The sequence below is a fragment of the Salarias fasciatus genome, chromosome 16, assembly GCF_902148845.1.
Source record: "Salarias fasciatus chromosome 16, fSalaFa1.1, whole genome shotgun sequence".
Classification (NCBI taxonomy): domain Eukaryota; kingdom Metazoa; phylum Chordata; class Actinopteri; order Blenniiformes; family Blenniidae; genus Salarias; species Salarias fasciatus.
The window spans coordinates 16,251,554-16,273,671 of record NC_043760.1 but is presented as its reverse complement, the minus strand read 5'-3'; the positions used below and the strand labels follow the sequence as shown (position 1 = coordinate 16,273,671).

The following is a 22,118-nucleotide window of genomic DNA, read 5'->3' as shown; positions in this document are numbered from 1 at the left end:
CCCAAGACTGTTGTTTGAGAGATGCATTCTAGACAAACACATTTCCATTCCTTTATCTAGAAAAGTCAGTCTGGCTGGTTTGAAATGATAACATCCCGCACTTCAAATGTGTGTAAATCAGTGCCGATATGAATTATGCTACAATTCTTTAAGAAGTTCTGAATAGCATTTCCAGGACAAATAGACAATATTCCCTTCCCTCTGAGTTAATTATCATATAAAAAGCCCCAGCCACTGATAATCTGACTGCAGAGACACTGTGGTTTGAGGGAAATGTCATTACATTTCAGAAATTTCGAATTCCACATCTGATTAGACAGAATAGTCATTTGTCACTTCACAATGCATAATGTGCCATTGCTGCTGTGTGAAACACTATTGAAAATGAGACATGAAAGGCTTCCTTTGATACATTTAATGTGCTGCAGACCTGCATTTTTGTTAGACACTTGAAGCAGCTCTTCACATTTGAAGTGCAAATTTGGTATCGCGAACAGAAAGTCTGGATAATCACGCTTTCCAGATTTAGTCATTTAATGTTTAGCTCCGCCGTATCTCACATCACAGTATCAGGACACATAAAGCCACTGATGTACAAAGTCTGTCATGAAGGAAAGCAGCGCAGTGTAACAGAGCCCACCACACACACACACACCTAGCTGGATTCATAATTTCCCGTACTGTGGTCTGACCTGGAGCCACACATCCTCTTTCTTTTCTCCACATCTTATCAAAGCTCTGGCAGACTTTCTCCCAGGATGACATCTGCGTAAATGAGACCACAGAGCAGTTCCCCAGGGAGAGTGGGTGGCTCAGTGACACCAACTCAACACCGCTTTTGAATACATCCATGCTCAGCTTTTACATGATAATCAGCAGGCTGCTCTCGTAGTTGACACCCAGCTGTTCTGTGTTATTCTGGGATCCCAAGTTTCTTTTGAGAAAATTAATTCTAATATCCATTTAGCTTATTTAATAAAACATTTAAGCTAAGCTGTGTTTTTTTTTTTTTTTGTTTTTTTTTTTGTTTCCTTTTTGAAAAGTATTATTATTCTATTTTATTCAGCCGCACAGTAACTGGGAACATCCATCACTTAGATTCCTTGTGATAGCAAACGATAGAAAGCGCTATTTATAAGGCTTTCTGTGAAAGCGGCACTCATGCATGCTGCTAAGCAGAAAATCTAGCAAGAAAAACAACCAAGCCAAGGGGCAAATGAGAGCCGGCCCACTTGTTGTGTTTTGATTAAAAGTGCCCTGCCCCTTCTACACGGTATGGCGCTCTTGTTTTTTTTTTTTTTTGTTTCTTCCTCGCTTTGTTTGATTTATAGCACCGAAATGCTTCTTCCACTGCCCTGTGCAGATTCGTCATGCCTGTGGAACCAGTTCGCCTGCTCCAAGAACAAGTGCATCGCCAAGCAGTGGCTGTGCGACGGCGAGAACGACTGCGAGGACGGCCTGGACGAGAGCGTGCAGATCTGCGGTTAGTGCCTTTCAGACATCACAAAAACCTCCGCTGTCTGAGTTACAAGGTCTGTTTAGTTTTGCATGTTCTTGCAAACCTGGAAATAAACAGTCATATATGAAGCGACTTTTATTGAGGCAACAAAGGAGGCCGTGGTTATTTTTTGCAACGTTCGTGTAAGCACTGAAGCAAATAGATTTTTCATTGCTGAGGCCTGAGAGGCTATTTCAATTGGCAAATGAGATGTGTGTGTAATGAAATCTACAATAAAACAGAATGAATTCACCCATAATAAAGAGGCAGGAATTGCTGTGAACACTGGCTGTTTAATTTGGTTGTAATGGAGTGTCAAGGAAATATTATTAAAATGCTCCAAAGTTTTCTCAGGCGCAATTATTGTCAGAGGCGAAACGTGCGTTTTATCTCTCCGCCCCTGATTGAACTGCTGCGTTTACTTCATTTCTCAGTATGGACTATTTTTCTTCTGGTCTGTTTTGCCTCAAAGGGCAGTCTTAAGACAAAAGCAAGCTTTGCTGACATACAGAATGCAGGTAAATAATTGTTATTCACAAACGCACAAGCCATTATTTGTTGGTTCCGCAAAAAAAAAAAAAAAAAAAAAAGCAACAAAGGAAACAATTGTTTGTTGGAGGTTGTGAAGAGGCGTCGGCTCACAGCCTGGCTGTAACCCTGATTACCTGGTATAGTGAGATATATAGAGAGACCAAATGGTTTTTTCTCATCGTAATGGCTGTGCTGTGATAACAGAGGGGGGCACTCTAAAGGAAACATCTGTTTCACATCTGTTGTATGATCAGTTGTATCCTCTGGCTGGTAAAAAGCAACGTGTGTGTTTTGTTCTCAGGCTCGGTGACTTGTGCTCCAGGCCTGTTCAGTTGCCCTGGGTCGTATGCCTGTGTTCCCAAACGCTGGCTGTGTGACGGTGAGAGGGATTGTCCTGATGGGAGTGACGAGCTTTCAGCCGCTGGCTGTGGTAAAAATCTCTCATTTAATTCTAAGCATTGAATAGCGGATTGCATTTATCTGTTTATTTTTTTGTTTGTTTGTTTTTTGTGGAATGGTACTTCCAATGTTTGTTTGCATGATTGAAGTACACTGATTTTCAATGAGAAACTTACAGAAGACATTTTAAGTCTTATAGTTATAAATCTTCAAAAATGAAAAGTAGGAAGTGATGATGGGGGGAAAAAACAGCCTGAATATCCATGAAGTCCACATCACACTTTAAAAAAAATGTACTTTTTTCTTTATTTTTTTTGCATTGCCTGAAGTAATAGCTTTAAAAAAAGACACGCACACACACACACACACACACACACACACACACACACACACACTTCATGTAAATCTTTATGCAAAGTTTATTTCTAGCAACAGAACAGAAAGAAGTGGTGGATAATTGCAGCCTTCTCTAAGTGCTGTAATTTGGATTGGTTCTGCTTTGATTCAAGCACACTTTAGAATGAAAATCAATTAGAAAACACTGAGATGAGTGGATTAGCATAAGGCTTAATGCAACGTTGTAGACATACTGCGCGCCGTGTTGTGAAAGGAATGTTTATCCATTGATTAGCATTTGAACCCTCTTGTTGTCGTGCACCAGCGCCCAACAACACGTGCGATGACAGCTCGTTCCGCTGCCACAACAAAGCGTGCATCCCCCAGCGGTTCGTCTGCGACCACGATAACGACTGTGGAGACGGATCTGATGAGTCAGTGGAATGTGGCAAGTATATTTCTTTCTTTCTGGCCCTCAAAAAAGCTTCAATTGGCAAAGATGAACATATTTTGACTAAAACAGCAGCTCTGGACAGATTTCCAGTTTGATTGACGTTTAAAGCTTCAGGGCACTTCGGAAATTTTAGGAGGGAAAAAGTCAGACTGATGAATAAATGGTGCGTTTTGGTGCCAGATTGGCTGGACTCACTATCGAGAGAGTTTAAAATACAAGGTTTCATGGAGGATAATCCAGAAAATGTTAAAAATAAATAAATAAATGAATGAATACGCCTAGCCTTGTGGATGCCAGATGTCAGAGAGGGATGGCAGGAAAGCAACTGGAAGTCAAATAACCACTCGTTAGAGCCGAGCGATGCTGAGGACCATCTCCGAATCTGGAGCACATCGTACCTTGGAGCTGATCAGCTCCAGCAGGGGATGACCAATCCCGTTCGCCAAATCATAAAAACTGTTGTGTGGTCAAAAAGTAGAAGTTGCATTGACCTGAATAATATTGTCATTGATTGAATTGTTTTATATTGTAGCTCCTCCAGAAGTTACACCCTGATCTAAAGCAATTCCCCATCCAGGCCCAGCTGTGACCTGATGACTGTCGCTCTCCCTCTCACTTCAGTCTATCGCTCCTGTGGATCGGAGGAGTTCCGCTGTGGGGACGGACGCTGTCTCCTCAGCTCTCAGTGGGAGTGTGACGGCTACGCCGACTGTCCCGATCACTCTGACGAGCTGCCTCTGAACCTCAAGTGTCTGGCTGCAGGTAAGACTGTTGTTTGGCTCCCTGCTGGGATCCTTTCATCAGATCTGCCACCCAGGGCATCACTCCTCCGAGAAACTGTTGGATACATATGCCAGGGGAAAGAAAAAAAAAAAAAAAAAGGACCAGGAGAGGCCTCCTGAGCAGGAACTAATCCATCAGGATCCGTTGTCAGGTCTAAAACTTTCTGTGGCCGAGACAAAGGAATCTCGCCACACTGTTCCAGTAACAGTCACGCTTTGCTCTTTTCAGGAAGCTTGTGCAATGGCTCTTTCTTCATGTGCTCCAATGGACGCTGCATTTCGGAGGGGAGCCTGTGCGATGGAAGGGACGACTGCGGAGACCAGTCAGATGAGAGGAATTGCAATGTGAACGAATGCTTGAATCGGCGAATCAGCGGGTGCACACAGGACTGCCAGGATCTTCCTGTGGGCTACAAGGTACGTGGCCAGTGTTCCTGTCTGGATCCGGTAAATCACAAGTGAAAACACTGCCTGAATATTTCACTGGTCAGGGTGAAAGCGCAAAGACTGGCACAGTCAAATAGTGCATCGCTGCATGTTCTTATAAAATCAATATTGAGGCGTGTGATTAGATAGTTCTGGACAAGGGAGTTGATAATGAGCACACTCTCTACAAAATCTGAAATAAGAAAACACTGCTGTGAAAATGTGTTCGCCCCCTTGCCAGTTTCTTATGTTGTTGCATTTTTATCACACTGTAATGTCTCAGAGCATCAGACAAATTGTAAATTTAGAAAGTCACAACCTGAGTAAATACAGAATGCAGTTATGGTTACGGTTAGGGTTAGTCTATGTGAGAAACCTCTGGTGACCCTCTGGGCGAGCTGATTGGCTGTGATATTCTAGCAGTTTTACTACAATACTAAAAATTTTTGTACATTGAAAAACTTGATGTTCATAACTCTCAAGAAAGCAGTACTGCCATTCCTGTAATAGAGTCACAAGGATTTATCAATATTGTGTTCATCCTGGGGCGAGACGCTGGTGGAGTCTTTCCTCTATTGCAGAGAGCTGCAGTATAAACTAAAACTACTACGTGAAGCTGAGCCATTTCACCCAGTTCTTCTCAAGACGAATACACTTCTGACGAAAAAGCTGTGAATCGTATGGTTTTGTTATTGTTTCTGCTCTACAATAATGAAGTTCTTGTATCTCTGTTTTCATTGAAAGGTGCTACTACAATCACAATATTCCTTGAAAAAGTAATCTGTTGTAATACCTGTATTCTGTAGACTAATTTTCATTTGATTCCTAATATCTCACAGACCCTTTGTGGGTCGGTCCAGTGCAGCCAAAGGGCAGCATTTGACCAGCGGACTGTGTAATGGCCGGGTCTGCTCGAGTGCCTCACCACAAAAGAACCCAGTTCAATTTATTTTTTCCTGGAACTTCAACTTTCTGTCATAATGCGCGCATTTAATGGGTGCCTAAAATCCTCCATACGTGTGAATGTGTGCCTGTGTGTGATCACCTGGGCCTCACTCTGTTAGCCCTGTGATCAACCGGCTCATGGAGGGATTTTGCCTCCTCGTTCTCCTCCTTTCATCCAGCTCAGCTAAAGGTGAAAGCAAGCTCCAGTGCATGTGCAGATAAAATGGCAGAAATTGGAGTAATATGCGGAATGGCTCGTAAGTCAGACATGCAGTTTGGTTCAAATTCAAATGGCTCCAACAGTCAGAGTTCATTTATAAAGACGAGTCGCAGCTTTAAGGTGATCTATTTCGTACAATATGGCTCATATTCTAATATCCATGCATCAAGTTACAGTGGAAGATTTTAATTTGAAGACCTTGCTGACCTGCAGTTCTAAGCATAGACCTCATTTCCACCTGAGTAGCAGATTAAATGTTGGGTTTATATTTGTAATAGTGCGACCATGAATGATTAATGACCAATAATGAACCAGGTCAAACTCTGCGCATCATTAAACAGAAAAAGGATGGGTGGGAGCATATATATATACACGGAGTCTCTCACATTTTCAGCAACCTTGAAAGCTCTGAGGTGGGTTTGATGATATGCCAGCTCCCACATGGAGCCCTGTGATTGTACGGTGTCGAGAGATGACGGCATGTGATGTTCCGGATGAATTCAGGTCAAGGCCACCGCCGTCGGATTGTCTCACCGGCCATCCCCGTTTGTAGGGATCTGTTAGTTTTATACGTTCATCTTCGGTTTTTCCTCTCCCACTCATGTGTAAGATGTTTACTCCATCAAAAAAAAAAGGAAAAAGTGGCTGAAAGCACAGAAAAATCAGTCTTCCTTGTCATGGCAGGGGCAGAGCTGGACAGAGAGCACATCAATGCAGACCCTTAGCTCATCCATTTGTGGCCTGAACAGGAAGATCAGCAGAAAGGCCCTCAAGGTTATAACTTTGGATAAGAAAGGGATTTGCAGTGGGTCCACAGCAGCTGATATAAGCACTTTCAGTTATTTTGGGGGGTCCTGGTCACTGAAGTGGATTTTTTTTAGAGCCGAGGAAACTGTGAGTTTATATCATCATTTCTGGTGTCTTTATATATATGCCAGGTACTTAGTTGTGGAGTATTTTTAATGTTGACCTGTTTTACGTGAAGGAAGAAAGTACATCAGCTTAACATATATCTTTTGCTTTTGAATATTGATCTTAAATTGCTGTTCAATCACAGCTTGCTCGAATGTATTACTTTTTTTCTGATATCATTCATGTGTTATTTTTTTTGTTCCAAGCGGAGTAAAAGTCTAGGAAAATCAGTTTTTCCATTTCGTTTTTTCTAAATTCCTTCATCTCATCTAACTTTTTCTTTTTTCTTTTTTTTCGCTGTGTTTCTCTGTGGTTAGTGTAAATGCTGGCCTGGTTTCCATCTGAAGGATGATGGGAAGACCTGTGTGGACATTGATGAATGCTCCACTACGCTTCCTTGCAGCCAGCGGTGCATCAACACATATGGCTCCTTTAAGTGCCTGTGTGTGGACGGGTACGAGGGTTTGGATCGCAACCCCAACACGTGCAAGGCCGTGTCAGGTCAGTCCGACTCCCTAAATTCTGGATTTCAAAACGCTGTAACTCGTCGGATTTCAGCTCGTAATGGTAGGCGCTCTAATGCCCCATGTTCCTCATTTCAGTTGAAGAGCCTATTCTCATTATGGCGGACCACCATGAGATCCGCAAATTGAGTGTGGATGGCTCAAATTACACCATCCTGAAACAGGTGAGTCATACCTGCATTATGCTCGGTGTGTGGGGCAGTGTATTCCTGGAACACTGGGTGTGTGTTCACCACTGTGGAATTGACACGCCTGCAAATAATAAGCTGATAAATTAATAGTGACCACGTAAATGGCGGGGGGGGGGAGGGGGGGGGAGTAGTAAATTAGCCCCCCTTACATGGGGCCTCATCCGCTTCAGCAGTCTCGTTATGCTTTATGTGATCAATTTCATTGTACAGTTCACACACACACACTCTTCACACACTGACACACTAATGAAGCAATAAACTTGCGCAACATGAGGCACAAGTTCGAGTTGCTACAGTGTCCGACGCAAAGACAATTCCACAGTTTCAGGGCGAAGAGCGGAATGGACCCTCCGACATCCAGAATGGAAGATTAAAGGATCAAGCTGTTGGGGCACAGCTGAACCTGTGTGACTACACTTTCATACATTTTTTTTTTTTTTTTTTTTTTTATTCATTTGAAGATTTACAGCAGTTTGGACAGGATTAAATGCACCCCGAAGCCAAAATCACTTTAATTTCAATTGCAAATGTTGAGTTTCCTGTTCAAATATAAGCATTTGCTGTCCTTCAGAATTTCTCATCCCTCCACCATATGGGCAAACGGGTCATTCTGATTGGCTACAAGCGAAAGCACCCCATTGAGGACCCTTTGGAAAAGCTAATTTCTATCACTCATAGGCACCATCACTGCTGCTCCGGGCAGTGCCAGAGCCTGACTGTTGATTATCAGAAATGCTCGCCTGTGATTCACTGTAAATCACCTCATGTGTCTCCTATAGTCTCCCTCCACGGTTTTATTAACCTCTTGACTCGTCGCGCACCGCCGTCTGTATCAGAGGGCTCATCAGCCGCAACTCATGTTAATCATTATGTGTTAACAGCAGCTGACCTCATATTACTCTGCCACACCATTTCATTTCCTGCCCAGGACATGCTGTGAAATTATGCAAGTTCTGAATGAAATAGCCGTTCTCTTTATGTACTGCTTTTGCAGATTTGTTCTCCACCCACAAAGGCGGGTGGCTCATGATTTTCTTTTCTTTTTTTTTTTTTTTTTCTCTCCTCTACAAGTACTATCCAAACACATTTTTGGTCTGTATTTAACTTGAGCTGAAATTAGAGGCTCTGGCTTTTAGGGAAACAGTCTCACCTGCTGTGGCCTTTTTTTCCTTAAAATTTCAAATGGGTCTGTTTTATTTGGGGAAGCTATCTCACCTCACAGTAAAGATGCTATTTCAATCCCAAACCTGCACATTTCCGTGAGGGGTTCACGTCCTCCTTGAATCTGAATCCAGGTTAGATTTGTTTATGCTTTTTTAAATCTATGTCTAAATTGTCCCTATGCTTACCTTCTACAGCCCTGCCACAGAATCTGTTTCCAGCTTCTGAGTGTTTTCTTTTTCTTAGCTTTTAGTGTCTCCGGGGATCTCTGAATAGAAAACGCAGTCATGGTCTAGAAGCGCTGATAAAAGGGCCACGAAGGTTCCATCTCCAAAGCTGTTTGTTTGGAGAGGAGGAAAGTTCCCTCAGGACACTTCGGTGCCTGTCTTTGAGTCTGCTGATGATCTGATGAAGACGTCTCATTTGGCCTGTCAGATTATCTGACATCTCTTCCCGGCACCCTCCGTGTGGGGCGGCGAGGTGGGGGCATTCGTTTGGCAAGCCGCTCCGTCTGACAGACAGTGGGGTCCTGCGAGCGTGACAGAGACGGGAAGTACCTCACTCCGTCGTTTTGATTAGGCTGCAGCTCGCTCTGTATCGCTCACGGTACTGGAACCTATTGGGGAAACCACCCAAATCAATACTGCCTGTGCAGCATGGATCACATCACACGAGGATGAAGAGGAAGTGGAGTTAGTCATTTTTAGATACTTCGCCACTTCGGAAACTTTCTTAGTAATTCAGTGGTGGGATTGTTCTTCAGAAAAAAAACTTTATTTTATGGAAAACTATATTGGTATTAATATAAATTAAGAAGCAACCTGTTTTGTTTACACATATCGCTTAGGGTATAAAAGTGTATGGAGTTTGAGAAAATCTCTTTGAGCTGGTAACTCTCACAAACTTTTGCCAGTGAAGTTTAATCTGTCTTACATACAGCTTGGTTTGATTTTTATTTCAATACAAATTACATGTACTCTGTCTCTGTAATCTTCAGGGCCTCTACAACATCATCCACTTAGACTTTGACTACAAGAAGGAATTCATCTATTGGGTCGACTCCACCAGACCAAGCGGCCGCAAGATCAACAGGATGCGTCTCAATGGGAGTGACCTCAAGGTATCGCCTTACCTGTTCTCCTTTCTGTCCTTAGAATATTGTTTTTGGTTCCCATTTTTCCCCAATCATGACATCGCAATTAAAAAACATGTTTGTCTTCTTTGAGCAGGAAATGTCGGACTTCGTAATGATTAGACGGTTATTAATCACTGCTCAACAAATAATTGTTGGGTTTAATCCTTTTATACAGTCAGTGACCTGTTTGCTTGGCAGCGGTGAAAATGGGAATACCTCTAATGCTTCCAGATGAATGTAATCGGCCAGGTGATGCAGTGGCGCTCTCGGGTGTAATCGCCGAGGTTTTTCAGGGTTAAGGGATCCGAGCCCCGACATCCGAGGCTCTGGGACATCAGCGTAACACCTCCTGCGCCTCATCTCATTCGCATTAGTGCGTGGAGCATTAGGCTTATTCAGCTCAATTACTTCCTCAGTCTCTGCCTGAGCCGCTGCCACAGCTTAACAAGAGGACAAACTGTCAGAGACACAGATCCAGGAGCCACTCGCCTCAGGTTAATTAAAGGAGTCGCTGATATCTGAAACTGGTAGTGCAGCATTGCCGATGGGAGAAAAGAAGATTGGGGAGCAAACAGTTTTTTGTCTGTCTTCCTCACTACTGAGGTTATTTGAGTTTACAGACTGAGTAAATTAATTTTCATCAATTTTGAGAATGATTAATTGCTATAAAACAAAAACATTGTGTAACACTACTTTATTATTAGTGACTGAAACCCTAATTCTGGCTGTGGTGAAAATGTGCTGAAAACACCATATTTCTGTCCCAGTAACAGCCAGATGAGACTTGCTTTTGGTTGCTGTGCGAGAATAAAATCTGCCAGATATAAGAGAGGGAGCGTGAATGGTAGATGAAGACCCGATGAAAACTTTCAAAGTGATACAAGTGACAATCCAAGATCAAGGTGTAAGAGCGGAGCCCATCAAGCCTTTTTCTTTTTTTAAACAGTGGGCTTCATGCAAGAATACCCCTAAGGACTCTAGTGTGAGATAAAAATAGAAAAGATAAAACAGAAAAGAAAGAAAAAGCTTGGCTGGAGTTCGATTAAAATCGTTAGCGATAACCTACAATGAACTTGTTCTCAGAGGAATGCTCACTGGAAAGATGAAACAAACTTGAGCAAATCATGTCAGCTCTGTGTGTTGTGTGTTTTGGAAGACCACCATATGTACTGTGCCTCAAGTTACAGTGTTGTACACTCAAAACTGAAAGCACCATCATGACTTTTGGATCCTCCAACATGAAGAAGACGTAGAAGTATAACTAAGAACGCCACTTTGGACTATTTTACCCTTCTGAAGTCTTAATCTCAGTTACTTCACTCATCGACAAGAATATCTGAAGCGTGTAATGTGGAGGAAATGCCTTCAAACAGATGCAGAAGTTTCCTTTTCAAAGAGTGGGCCAGTCTAATTGTTGACAAGCACAGAAGTCTCATTACAGGAACCCCTCAGATGCAGTAATTGCCTCTAAAGGTCATGAAGCAGTCATTATTTTTGTCCATGCCAGTTTAAATTGTGCTTATTTCAGCTGAGCTCAACATCCAAGAAAAAAAAAATTCCTTTGAAATCGGTAATAGGCAAAAATGACAATGTCAAGCTCTTTCAGAGGTTCGTGTTTGTGTTTGTCTGTTGTTATCACCATGGCAACCCACCAAGTCCGCCTGTCACTCCCGCACTCATCACAAGGATGTTCGACTTAGCTACAGATGTTCAGAGCACTTTTGTTTAGACGGGGTTAAAGGGGAATTTTTCTTGATGTAGTAGAAGTAGAAGGTAAAGGTCCCTTGAAGAAACATTTTCTCTATTTTGATATTTGTAGGTTTTGCCTTGGATGATTCAGGTGTTTTCTAATGGATTGCAAATTTTTTTACATTTTTTTTCAGCTGAAGAGTTCCTATCCTTTGTACATCATGATGTTGTGTCCTTGAGGAAATTGTCCCACATGTCTTTGATATAGAAAAGCATCCACTTTTTCAACACATGCACTACTCACGCCAAAACTTCCTCCTGCGTTGCCAGATCGTTCACAGAACGGCAGTGCCCAGCGCCTTGGCGGTGGATTGGATTGGGAAAAACCTGTACTGGTGTGACGCTGAGAGAAAAACGCTGGAAGTCTCCAAAGCTAATGGTCTTTACCCAACAATTCTGATCAGCTCCAGCCTCAGAAACCCCACAGATCTGGCCCTGGACCCCCAGTCAGGGTGAGCAAAAACACCAAGTGTGAACACAGTGTGTAACACACATCGGTGTGTTCTTAATCATTATTGGTTTCAACACTTCATGCTTGTTTTCAGATGTTGCCGTTTTGATGAACCTGTCATCATTTGCCTCGCCTGCTGCATTGTGTAGCTCTTCTAACTGTGTTTTACTTCTGCCTGTAGGTACGTGTTCTGGGTGGACTGCTGTGAACCCCCTCACATTGGGCGCATCGGCATGGACGGCCGAGGGCAAACGGTTATCATTGACACAGAGATCTATAGCCCCACTGCTCTCACTATCGATTACACCAACAAGAGGCTCTACTGGGCAGACGACAACCACATCCTGTTTGCCAACATGGATGGCACCCAGAGACGCAAAGGTGAGGCCGAGGAGTCGTCAATGTCAGAGACACAGTTTGACATTCGGGGAAGTGCGATCACTCGTTTTCTTGCTGAACTTTGATGTTGGAAAACCGGATCCAGCAGTTTATTGGCTTGGATCGGGGCTGTCGAACGTGTGGCCTGTGGGCCAAGATCAGCCAGCCAGAGGATTCAGCCCGGCCCATAGGGTCACCTGTGCAAATGATAAAAATTCACACTAAGAAGAGAAGAGAAGAGACCACTAAGAAGAGAAATATTGAGGCAGACAGGATTTCAGGTCTTACAGTAGACTTGACCAATAAAACGTTGGTTTACTTCTGTTTTTGAATGCACTGATTTGAATGTATTGTTTAACAAATTATTAAATATATTGATTAAATGTAGGTGTTTTTATTTATTTGATTTTATCAATAAGCAATAAATACAAATTTTACAAAACGTATTTAAAAACTAAAATATCTTAATTTTTAAAACCAGAATTCATTACCTTGAAGATCTACATTTGGCAGCAATCACAGGTTGGAGTCATCTTGGGGAAAGCTCCACAAGCCTGGGCCACCTGGATTTGGCCTGTTTATTTCAATCATCCTTGCAGATCCTCTCAGGCTCTTTCTCTGGATGTGAAGCATTTGTGAGCTGCCATCTTCAGATTTCCCCACAGATGTTCTATGGGCACTCAGAAGCAGTTTTTCTTCAAGGAGCTCTCTGTTTTTTGGCTGCAGTCGACCTCCCTCCGACTCCGACCAGCCTGTCTGTCCCCTGGAGCTTCCCCAAAGCATCATACTGTCCCACCATCGCCGTGCGTCTGCCAGACAGAGTTCTTGAACCACTGCCCGAATAGTTGACTATTTTCTTGAGTCATCAGACTGGAGTGTTTCGCTTTCTTTTTGCCCTCAGTCTTTCAGATGCAGTTTCGCTCCGAGCAAACTGTTTCACCCCTTATTTTTCAGAGTGGTTTCTTTATATCACAAAGGTTTGTTGGAGTTGCACCTCCCTCTGGGAAGTTCAACCAGTGTAAAGCTTTGTCACAGTGACGATGCATTTCCTCCAAATGTTCCTTGCCAAAAAATACTTCCATGGGCACTGGTTTCAGCCAGATGGCAAATTATAGAAAAAGTACCGAGATTTCAAGCTGTTGGTGATTGAAGCCGTCGGGGATCACTCACAATGTTCACTGTGGTTTTATGCCTTTCTCTTCATGATCAGACCAAACAGTGGTTTGAATGTAGAGTTGACTTAATTGCATTATAAGTGATTCAGTTTATTTACCATGAGACTTACTGAACCAAAACTCAGCTCTTTTTGAAAACACTTTTAATGTTTTTGCGCATGCGAGAAGTTGGCTTTTAATCCCCTTCATCGTAGGTTGAGTGTAGATTAAAAGGGAAAATAGCAACTGTGTCTCATCAAAATTAAATCAGTGTGAATTGAGTCTGAAGTGTGAATGAATTAATCCTAAATCAACTGTACGTGTTTGTTAGTGGGACCTTGGTTGCTCGTTTTGATTAAGATGCGATTTAATTGAGGCTTATCTGACCTGTCCCATTCCAGTGTCCTACGATCACATCCAAGGAGTCATGGCACTGACTTTGTTCGAAGACTTCGTCTACTGGACGGACGGGAAGTCCAAATCATTACGACGTGCCCACAAGACAACTGGCGCACAAGGGATGGAGCTCCTCAACTCCTGGCAAGCCATCAAATCCATCAAGGTCTACCATTCCCTGCGCCAGCCCGAAGGTAGGAAGTCCATCTGGCGCTCATGCTCATTCCGCTCTCCCATGCCGAGCCCAGGTTGTGGGCCTCCTTTATAGCTTCAAGAAGGAAATGGTTTGTGTAATCAGTCTGAACTCACTCATGCACTTCTGTCCTTCTGTCCAGTGCCCAAGCACCAGTGTCAGATTGCGAATGGAGGATGCAGTCACCTGTGTCTTCTATCCCCGGGTGGAGAACACAAATGTGCTTGTCCCACTAATTTTTACTTGGCAGCTGACAATAAAACCTGCCTCTCCAATTGCACCTCGAGCCAGGTCAGTTCCAGCTCTCTCCTCCTTCTGCCTCTCAGTTTAGCCTGATCATGCTGTTTGCTGGTCTGTGCTGATCTGTAAAGTCCCCCTAAAGGCAAATCACGTCACTCTGAAGCCGTCCTTTCCCGACACGTCATGTCGGTCCCTGGAAACACTTGTGTGTTGGTTTTTGACTTTGAACAGTGTTGAAGCCACAGCAAAGAGTCGAGCATTCATGTTGCCTTCAAAATCTGCATTTCTGTTTGTTAAACAGTTCCGCTGCGGGACAGACGAGTGTATCCCTTTCTGGTGGAAATGCGACACGGTGGATGACTGTGGGGACGGATCGGACGAGCCCGCCGACTGCCGTGAGTGGCAACAATCAGTGGAGAAACACTTTTTAACTGTAGTGACTTGTTTTTCAAAGATACTGCTTTTGTAGGTCCTTCCAAGCTCCGGCACCGGTTTTTATATTGTGCAATTACACTGTGGCAGTCCAAATACTGCGTCATATTTGTGGTTTTATCATCAAACAGCCGAATTCAAATGTCAGCCTGGGCGTTTCCAGTGTGGCACTGGCCTTTGTGCTCTCCCTCCCTTCATCTGCGACGGCGAGAACGACTGTGGCGACAACACAGATGAAGCCAACTGTGGTAAGAACGGAACGGGGTGGAGGTTTGCTTCAGCATTTTATGGAAGTTTTGAATGTGTTGGAAAGCTACTGATAAGTGCTAAAATAATTACTTAGTCGGGTGACTTGTCGGTCACCAGAAAAATAATTAAAACCTATTGTGATAAGTCATTAATTATTTATTATTAGGGATTTCAGACCAGTGCTTGATAGCACCTCATAATTTTATGCATGTCCTCCTTATACAGTAGCAAATTGAGTGTTTTTCAGCTGCAGACCGACATGTCAGCAATACTGTAATTCACTGCAGGAAGCCTGTGCAGGTTTGGAAGACGTTCACAATGCAGAGCCTAAATGTTTATTCAACCAGTTAATTAAAAAACAGCACATGTCCAGTTGTGGTTCAGTAATTTTTCTTTCAGTGTTAACATTTTACTACCAAACTGTACAAGCATTAAACATGTGGATGTCATTGTTATACCTATGTGATCCGAAGCATGACAATATTGTTAACACGTTCTTAACAATTTACAGTTGATGCTTTGTTTTTCTTGGCCTAATAGCATTTCCTATTGCTTCCCCCTCCCTCTGCTTCTGCCCGTTTCCTCCTTCAGAGACGTACATCTGTCTGTCAGGCCAGTTCAAGTGCACCCGAAAGCAGAAATGCATCCCTCTTAACCTGCGCTGCAACGGTCAGGACGACTGTGGAGATGGAGAGGATGAGACAGACTGCCGTAAGGCTCTGTTTTATTACTTCGCGTCTCTTTGTCTTGAGTGGCTTTACTGAGCTTTTTGACTTGGAAGCGTATGAACATTTCCCCCTCCCTCGCCACCCGTCTGCCTGTTTGAGCCGCCTGCCCTAAATTTGCAGGGAAAAACCTAGAAAAAGCAAAGGCAAAGCGCTGAACTTGAAGGGTCTGGATATGTGTGTTTTAAAGATATAATCAAATGGATGAAGATGCGTGACCTCTGCTGTGCCGTTTTGACGTGGTTAACTCATTTCTGTGCTTGGAGAGAAAATAGACAAAGCCATTAGCATTACATAGTCTTCATTAAGTATTCCAAAAGCAGCTCTTGTTATGGCCTGCTCTTGTGAAAAGGGATTAGATGTTGAATCACACAAAGGATAAGGACAGATCTCCATTGCAATGATGTAACTCATCAGAATTATCACAACCCATTCAAGTCTTTCAAACTGCTGCATTTGTCTTGCATATGATTGCAGGAGGGGTGAGAGCAGGGGAACGAGACGGTAAAAAAAAAAGAAAAGAAAAAGAAAAAATCATGCTGGAAATCTAAAAGAGCTGAAGTAATTAGCCTTACTTTAATTAAAGCTTTTAAAAAGTCTTCTTCTCCGTGATTAGATGTCGTTTTTACGGCAGTTTTGTAATGAACACTGCATTCACTAAAAATTAAAAAACTATTTAAAACAACCTGCGGTTTTATAGTGAGAAAGAACTGCTACCTTACCACCTCCATTAGCTCTTCCTGGGCTGTATTTTTTAATTATCGCCCCCTTTTTTTCTTCTTCTTCTTCAAATAAAGCTGTCTGGCAGATTGATTGCTTCCATGTCACCCTTCTGTTCTCGACAACCTTCCACCCTCTCTTCCGCAGCTGAGAGCACCTGCTCCCCAGACCAGTTCCAGTGCAAGGCGTCCATGCACTGCATTTCCAAGCTCTGGGTTTGTGACGAGGACCCCGATTGTGCAGATGGATCAGATGAGGCCAACTGTGGTGAGTCACAGAAAGCCACTTAATCAGAAATCCCGCCACTCATTCTGTGTCAAAAGGGGAAGTTTTGTGATTCGATTTTCCTTAGAATCGACCTAACTGAAAGCCACAAAGTTAGAACAAATTTAATACAGGAAACGTAACACTTCTAATCAAGGGACTTTTACTATGAATAAAACTGAAACATGCTCGAGGAAACCAATATTGCCTCTGAAATTATCAGTGGTTAAACATTTCCTCAGTAATAAAAGATGATGCAAGCTGTCAGCTGCTCTTTTGGCCCATATTTTGCCCGTCCTGTAATGTGTCACTCCTATTTATCTTGTCCCTTTTGTCTCCACATATTTCACTCTGACTGAAATGTGTTGCCAAAGCGCCCGGCCAGGACTCATCTCCCTTTTTGACGGACATCATAATCACTTTTTATCAAGCTTTTAACTTAATTTCCAGTCCGGAAAGTGCAAATCTGCGCCCGTTTTTACAAGTGTTGATTGAATAACAGACAATGATGAAAGCAGACAATAAATCTGTCAGCAAGCTGCTGTCAATCAAAGCCAGCGCTGTTGGAAAATGTCCCTTTGCGAAATCTGGTGAGCTTACAAAGTGCTTGGGTGACATGAAGTTCACAGTTTTTTTCTGTCTGGAGAGTCATAATCAGATTTTTTTTTTTTTTTTCCTTCCATAACATTGGCTTTCATAGCAAATGTAAACTCTGCTTTGACAGGTCGATCGCTTCTTCCCCTTGAAATTTGCTTTGTGCGTCTGTGTGGTGTTTCTAGGCCAAGTGCGCTGTGCACAGGTGGGAGGGGAGGCGGGAACAGGTGTGGGGTTCATCCAGACTAGACAATGCAAAGCACATTATGTATAATCTCTTATAAAATGTGTCTTTAGACACCATTGAGGATAGACTGATGGGTTTCTGGTGCGCTACCGTTGGTGTGCATGAGAATAAAATAATATCAGGTTAAATTTTGAAACGGCAGGAAGTGACCCAAATGAGCTATAAATTAGTCTGTCTGCTGTGCACAGCTGCTTTATCCCGCGTGAAAACCATTTCAGTCACATCAGCAGCATCCAGCCAGCCAGCCATCTGAAATGAACAGGACACATATGTTGACAAATCTGCACCATGTCATTTGAGAAATACCACAGCGGAGCACACTGCCTCTATGCACAGCTGTCTGCTCACTGTCATGGAATCAACAGCAAATGATGCCCTTTTTCTACAACTTTGATGATAATGATTAAACATGGCCCTGATATATATTTATATTTTTTAAGTCACAGTTTACATACAGTAGTAGAAATGATCGACCCGCTCTTCGATTTCTGTCCATACCTGCAACTGTTTAATAGATTCCTTTACACATGTATACTTCTTCATCTTTTCATCTCATCACTTCATATTCCCTCATTCTTTCTCACAATATTTTGTATTTTACTGTCACAAGTGCTTGACAGTGAAAAAAAATCACAGTTTGAAACTGTGCTGGATACTAATAAAAATTGAATTGCTTCTATATAATGCCCTAACCAACAGAGTCTCCATCCAGGCAACTAATCTTTGTGTTTACTTTTAATCAGGCTGAAACGCTAACGTTAGAAATGATTGATTAAAAAGTGGCGGTTCTTTGGACAGATGGAGTGATCTCGTGCCGTGGCCCCAATAAACACCATTCACAGTTTTGTGTGATACTTCATTTCCTTGAATTTCCATTTAGAGTCACAGTAGCTGCATTAATCGAGAATATGACCTGGAATAAACCCGAATTGAACCAGTCATTAATATTGACCAACTACAATATGATTCTTTTTTACTGTTCTGGCTCAGCATAGTTAGTCTACATTTTTAGGTCTATTAGATCCCTGAAAACCCTATATCTCACCTAAATAATGGCTACATCATACAACAATTATATATATGTATGTAATTATGTATACAGTTAGGACTGCACGATTTTGCCTAAAAATAAAATCCGATTATTTTCTCTGAAACTGGGTTTTTCGAGTGGGATTACGACTTTTTGTTAAAAAAAAAAAAAAAAGATGAATAAAGTACTTTGAACGTCTTTAATTGAACCTTATTTTCTCTGTTTGGATTCAGCAAACCCCAAGTCAAGTTACAATCACGCTACTGATTGAATAGTGCAAAACTGTCAATTATAAAATCCAAAGTGAACAATCAATCTGAAATATGCATCCTTATTGCCAGTGAACTTAATTCTTTTGCAAATAAACACAAAAATCTCTTGGGATTAAGAGCACTTTATCTTAACACACTCCAGGTCCCTGTTCTTACTTAAAACAAAAAATAAAATTAATAAAGTCACTTTTTGTAAAAGACAAAGCCGGGAGCGACAGTGTAAACGCGTTTTTTACGTTGGGTCGACCTACCTTTGGGTGGAGCCGGGGCCGCTTTGAGGAGGAGGTCCGAGGTCGAGCTAGATGCTCAAGTCGCTATGAACACAGCCTAGAACTTTACTTCCCTGAGCAGATTTAACTTCTCCGGCAGTAGCCATGATTTTGTGTTGTTAGTTACCAGACGCTGAGCAAAGGCAGGTACGCACTTCCGTCATGACGTCATGAGACGGGCCGGAGAAAGTACGGTGGCTTAGAGGGACCAAAAAGGACGCGTTCATGTGAAAAGCCGAAATGGTTCATGTACGATTTCAGCGTTTTTAACATCGTCTTAACCCAAAAAGTCTGTTACGATTCAAAATCGATTAATCGTGCAGCCTTATATACAGTTATAATGAAATCCAGATTGTTTTGATATTTGGAGTTTGGGCGTATAATCCCCTGTTCAGAAAACTACTTTCTGTGTTTACTTGCAATCAAACTCAAAAAGAAATGACAGAAATGATTAATAAAAAGCATTGGGGTTTTTTTTGTTTTGTTTTGTTTTTTTCCCAGAAACAGGGATCTTGTTCCGGTGCCCATTGTAAACACCATTTACATTTTTATATGACACTTCATTTCTCTGAATCTCCGCAGCAGAGGTGAAGGTCCTGAAGTGACTTTGACATTTTGGGCCACAATAACCGCATTCATGGGAATTATAGCCTGGAATAAACCGGAATTGTCTTTGAAGAAAGTTTTGCTTGTTAGCTTGTTAATGAGCTCTGACTTAACAGGAAAATATTGCTTTTTACTTGTGTCACATCTTTTTAAATGCTGTAAGTGACTGAGCTGCTTCCTAATGAATCGTCGCCTGGTGTCCTCTGCTGCTGCTCTCAGCTTTCCCTCCTGATTCCCTCCTCCTGCTGTCACGTTGGAAAGAGATCCAGGCAGAATCTGCCACCCTCATCTTCTGACACATCTCTTCCCTAACTGATAACAGCGTTACCTTGGCCATTATCCCTGATGATGTCTGCACAGAAACGACTTTTTAAAAGGAAGCTCTCAGTTTGACTTTGAAAACCCAATCTGAGGAAGTATAGCGGGAGTAAATGTCAAAGCATCTGTTTTTTTAGTTTTTTTTTCTTCAACAAATGCAGATATTTTGAATAATTATAAGCCTGGGCTGTAATGTTTCGCTGTGGCATGCCTGATTTTATTCTTAAACAGAGCTTTCTTTGGATTTCTAACAACTGCAAGGAAAACACACAGTGACAGAGAGACTAAAAAAATAACAGACTGTGAATAAACAGTCAACGAACAGTTTCACCATCCAAAGCTACATAGTAAATTTTGTGACACTTGTCAGCCCATAGCCTCAGTTTAGAACCAACAGTTGCTCTTTTATATGCTCTGATTTTGTTTTTCATTAAGTTTTTCTTTTTAATTCAGTGAGAAGTTACTCTGTTTCCTTTTTGTCCAGACCATCACAGCCCTATGAAGTCTGCATATTTATTTTATATTAACACTTCATTCTGTATTTTTACACATTTTATTTATTTATGACTATTTCTTATAGTAGTTTGAACACATTTGGCCCTTTAGCAAAGCATCTTCCATCTCCAGTTCACGCTGCTCATTGATGCACTTATATGAAAATTATGAAGAACTGTAAAAAAAAGATATGACTGTGACATGAACTGTAAACACATAAGTACTAGTAAGTACTCTGTGGGAGGAACCAGAATACTATGATGATATTGATGGTAATGCTCTTCAACAATATATTTTCATTACAGTACAGTAAAAAGTTGATAAATTAATTAATGGAAACTCCTGCTACATTATCATAATTTGCAGTCTCTAAGTGTTTCAGCTGCTCAAATCAAACTGACAACATGACCGACCAGTCAACAGCCACATGTGGACCATGAGCCTTGATGGTTTTCCCAGTTGGAGATGTCTCCCATTGAAATTTCTGTCAAATCTTTCTCTGGCACTTGTTACTCCTTTGACAGGAGCAGTGACGCAGTCTGGATGTGGCATATAATAAAGCCCAAACTATATTTTTCAGCATTTGTTGTGCACTGAAATGATCTCGGATGTTTTCTGAGAGAATGTTCAATTTCGCCGGCTTCCTGTCACAAATTCTGCAGAGCAAGATTGGTAGCACAGTCAGGTATTTCATCTTATGGTGTGTTTGCCTCCCGAGTGCGCACCGTGTTTTGAACTCGGTGTCAGACCTGCTCAGGGAAACCCTGAGGAAACGATGATTACACGTTGAAAATATGATAGCTAGCACTCCATTAATATTCATGCTCTTTGAAGCCATTTTCATCTTTGTGTTTGTTTGCTCCTGATGAAAAAGATGAAAAGACCTGCGGACCTCATGAATTCCGCTGCAAGAATAACAACTGCATCCCAGACCACTGGAGGTGTGACAGCCAGAACGACTGTGGAGACAACTCAGACGAGGAGAACTGCAGTGAGTACCCGGATCCTCCGCTTCCTCCGAGCCCACTTTGTCCCTTTCTGCACGCTTTTCAGGTTTGACTCCTGCTGTGAGGAATTGGACTCCTCCAAAAACCACTGACTTCCATTCCCACCATCACAGCCCCTCTGATAGCGCTGTCTCTCTCTGTCACACACTTTAGTTGACAATCAAGACTGAATCCCCTCCTATTACCTGTGATTTCTCTCAGACTTCTGAGCACATGATAAAATATTTCCTCTCAAATCTATCAGGTTCACGGTCTCTCTTGCTTGGATATTCATCATCAGTTTTTGAGAAAAAAACTTTTTATTTACTCGTGAAGTCGCTCTGGACCTTGTTAAATCTGACATCCTGTTGTGTGAGCAGGTTCGTGTGTGTGTGAGGAATTGAGTGCCTTTTACATTATGTGAGTGCGTGCACGCCCACCGCGTGCTTTTGCTGAGCATGCATACTTTGGGTGATTTATTAGATGCTTATTCGCCCTGCCTATTAATGTCACTTAAAATGCAAATAAAAGGCAGTCAAGTGTTGGATGGTGAAGAATTAAGCAGGTGGACCAGCAGACAGTAGAGAGGCTGCAAATCAGATTTTTGCTGCAATGCCTACTGGGATTCTCAGTCGAGGCACATCTCATAACGCACACCCCGACTGAGCTAACAGTCCATGATAACAAGGGGAGGTTCCCAGACAGCGGATGTGATGCAGCTGTTTAGCCGCGTCCTAATATTGTCCTCGGGGACTGACTCGCGCTAAATGGGAGAAACAAGATTTTTTGGCTTCAGAGTATGTTGTCCTCCTTATTGTGAGAGCCGCATGGAACAC

At 42.3% G+C, this 22,118-nt stretch overlaps 1 protein-coding gene across 1 annotated transcript in view; it reads left to right on the top strand.

Moving 5' to 3' along the window:
- lrp1bb (low density lipoprotein receptor-related protein 1Bb) overlaps positions 1 to 22,118 on the top strand; it is a 285,401-nt gene that overhangs the window by 222,842 nt on the left and 40,441 nt on the right. Inside the window, exons 51-67 of the mRNA XM_030112422.1 lie at positions 1,364 to 1,483; positions 2,331 to 2,459; positions 3,090 to 3,212; positions 3,840 to 3,980; positions 4,230 to 4,417; positions 6,821 to 7,004; positions 7,106 to 7,191; positions 9,377 to 9,499; positions 11,534 to 11,715; positions 11,896 to 12,095; positions 13,648 to 13,836; positions 13,978 to 14,126; positions 14,377 to 14,470; positions 14,639 to 14,755; positions 15,348 to 15,467; positions 16,349 to 16,468; positions 21,171 to 21,287. Coding sequence (XP_029968282.1) covers positions 1,364 to 1,483; positions 2,331 to 2,459; positions 3,090 to 3,212; positions 3,840 to 3,980; positions 4,230 to 4,417; positions 6,821 to 7,004; positions 7,106 to 7,191; positions 9,377 to 9,499; positions 11,534 to 11,715; positions 11,896 to 12,095; positions 13,648 to 13,836; positions 13,978 to 14,126; positions 14,377 to 14,470; positions 14,639 to 14,755; positions 15,348 to 15,467; positions 16,349 to 16,468; positions 21,171 to 21,287 — 2,382 coding nt within the window. The remainder of the gene's footprint in view (positions 1 to 1,363; positions 1,484 to 2,330; positions 2,460 to 3,089; positions 3,213 to 3,839; positions 3,981 to 4,229; positions 4,418 to 6,820; positions 7,005 to 7,105; positions 7,192 to 9,376; positions 9,500 to 11,533; positions 11,716 to 11,895; positions 12,096 to 13,647; positions 13,837 to 13,977; positions 14,127 to 14,376; positions 14,471 to 14,638; positions 14,756 to 15,347; positions 15,468 to 16,348; positions 16,469 to 21,170; positions 21,288 to 22,118) is intronic.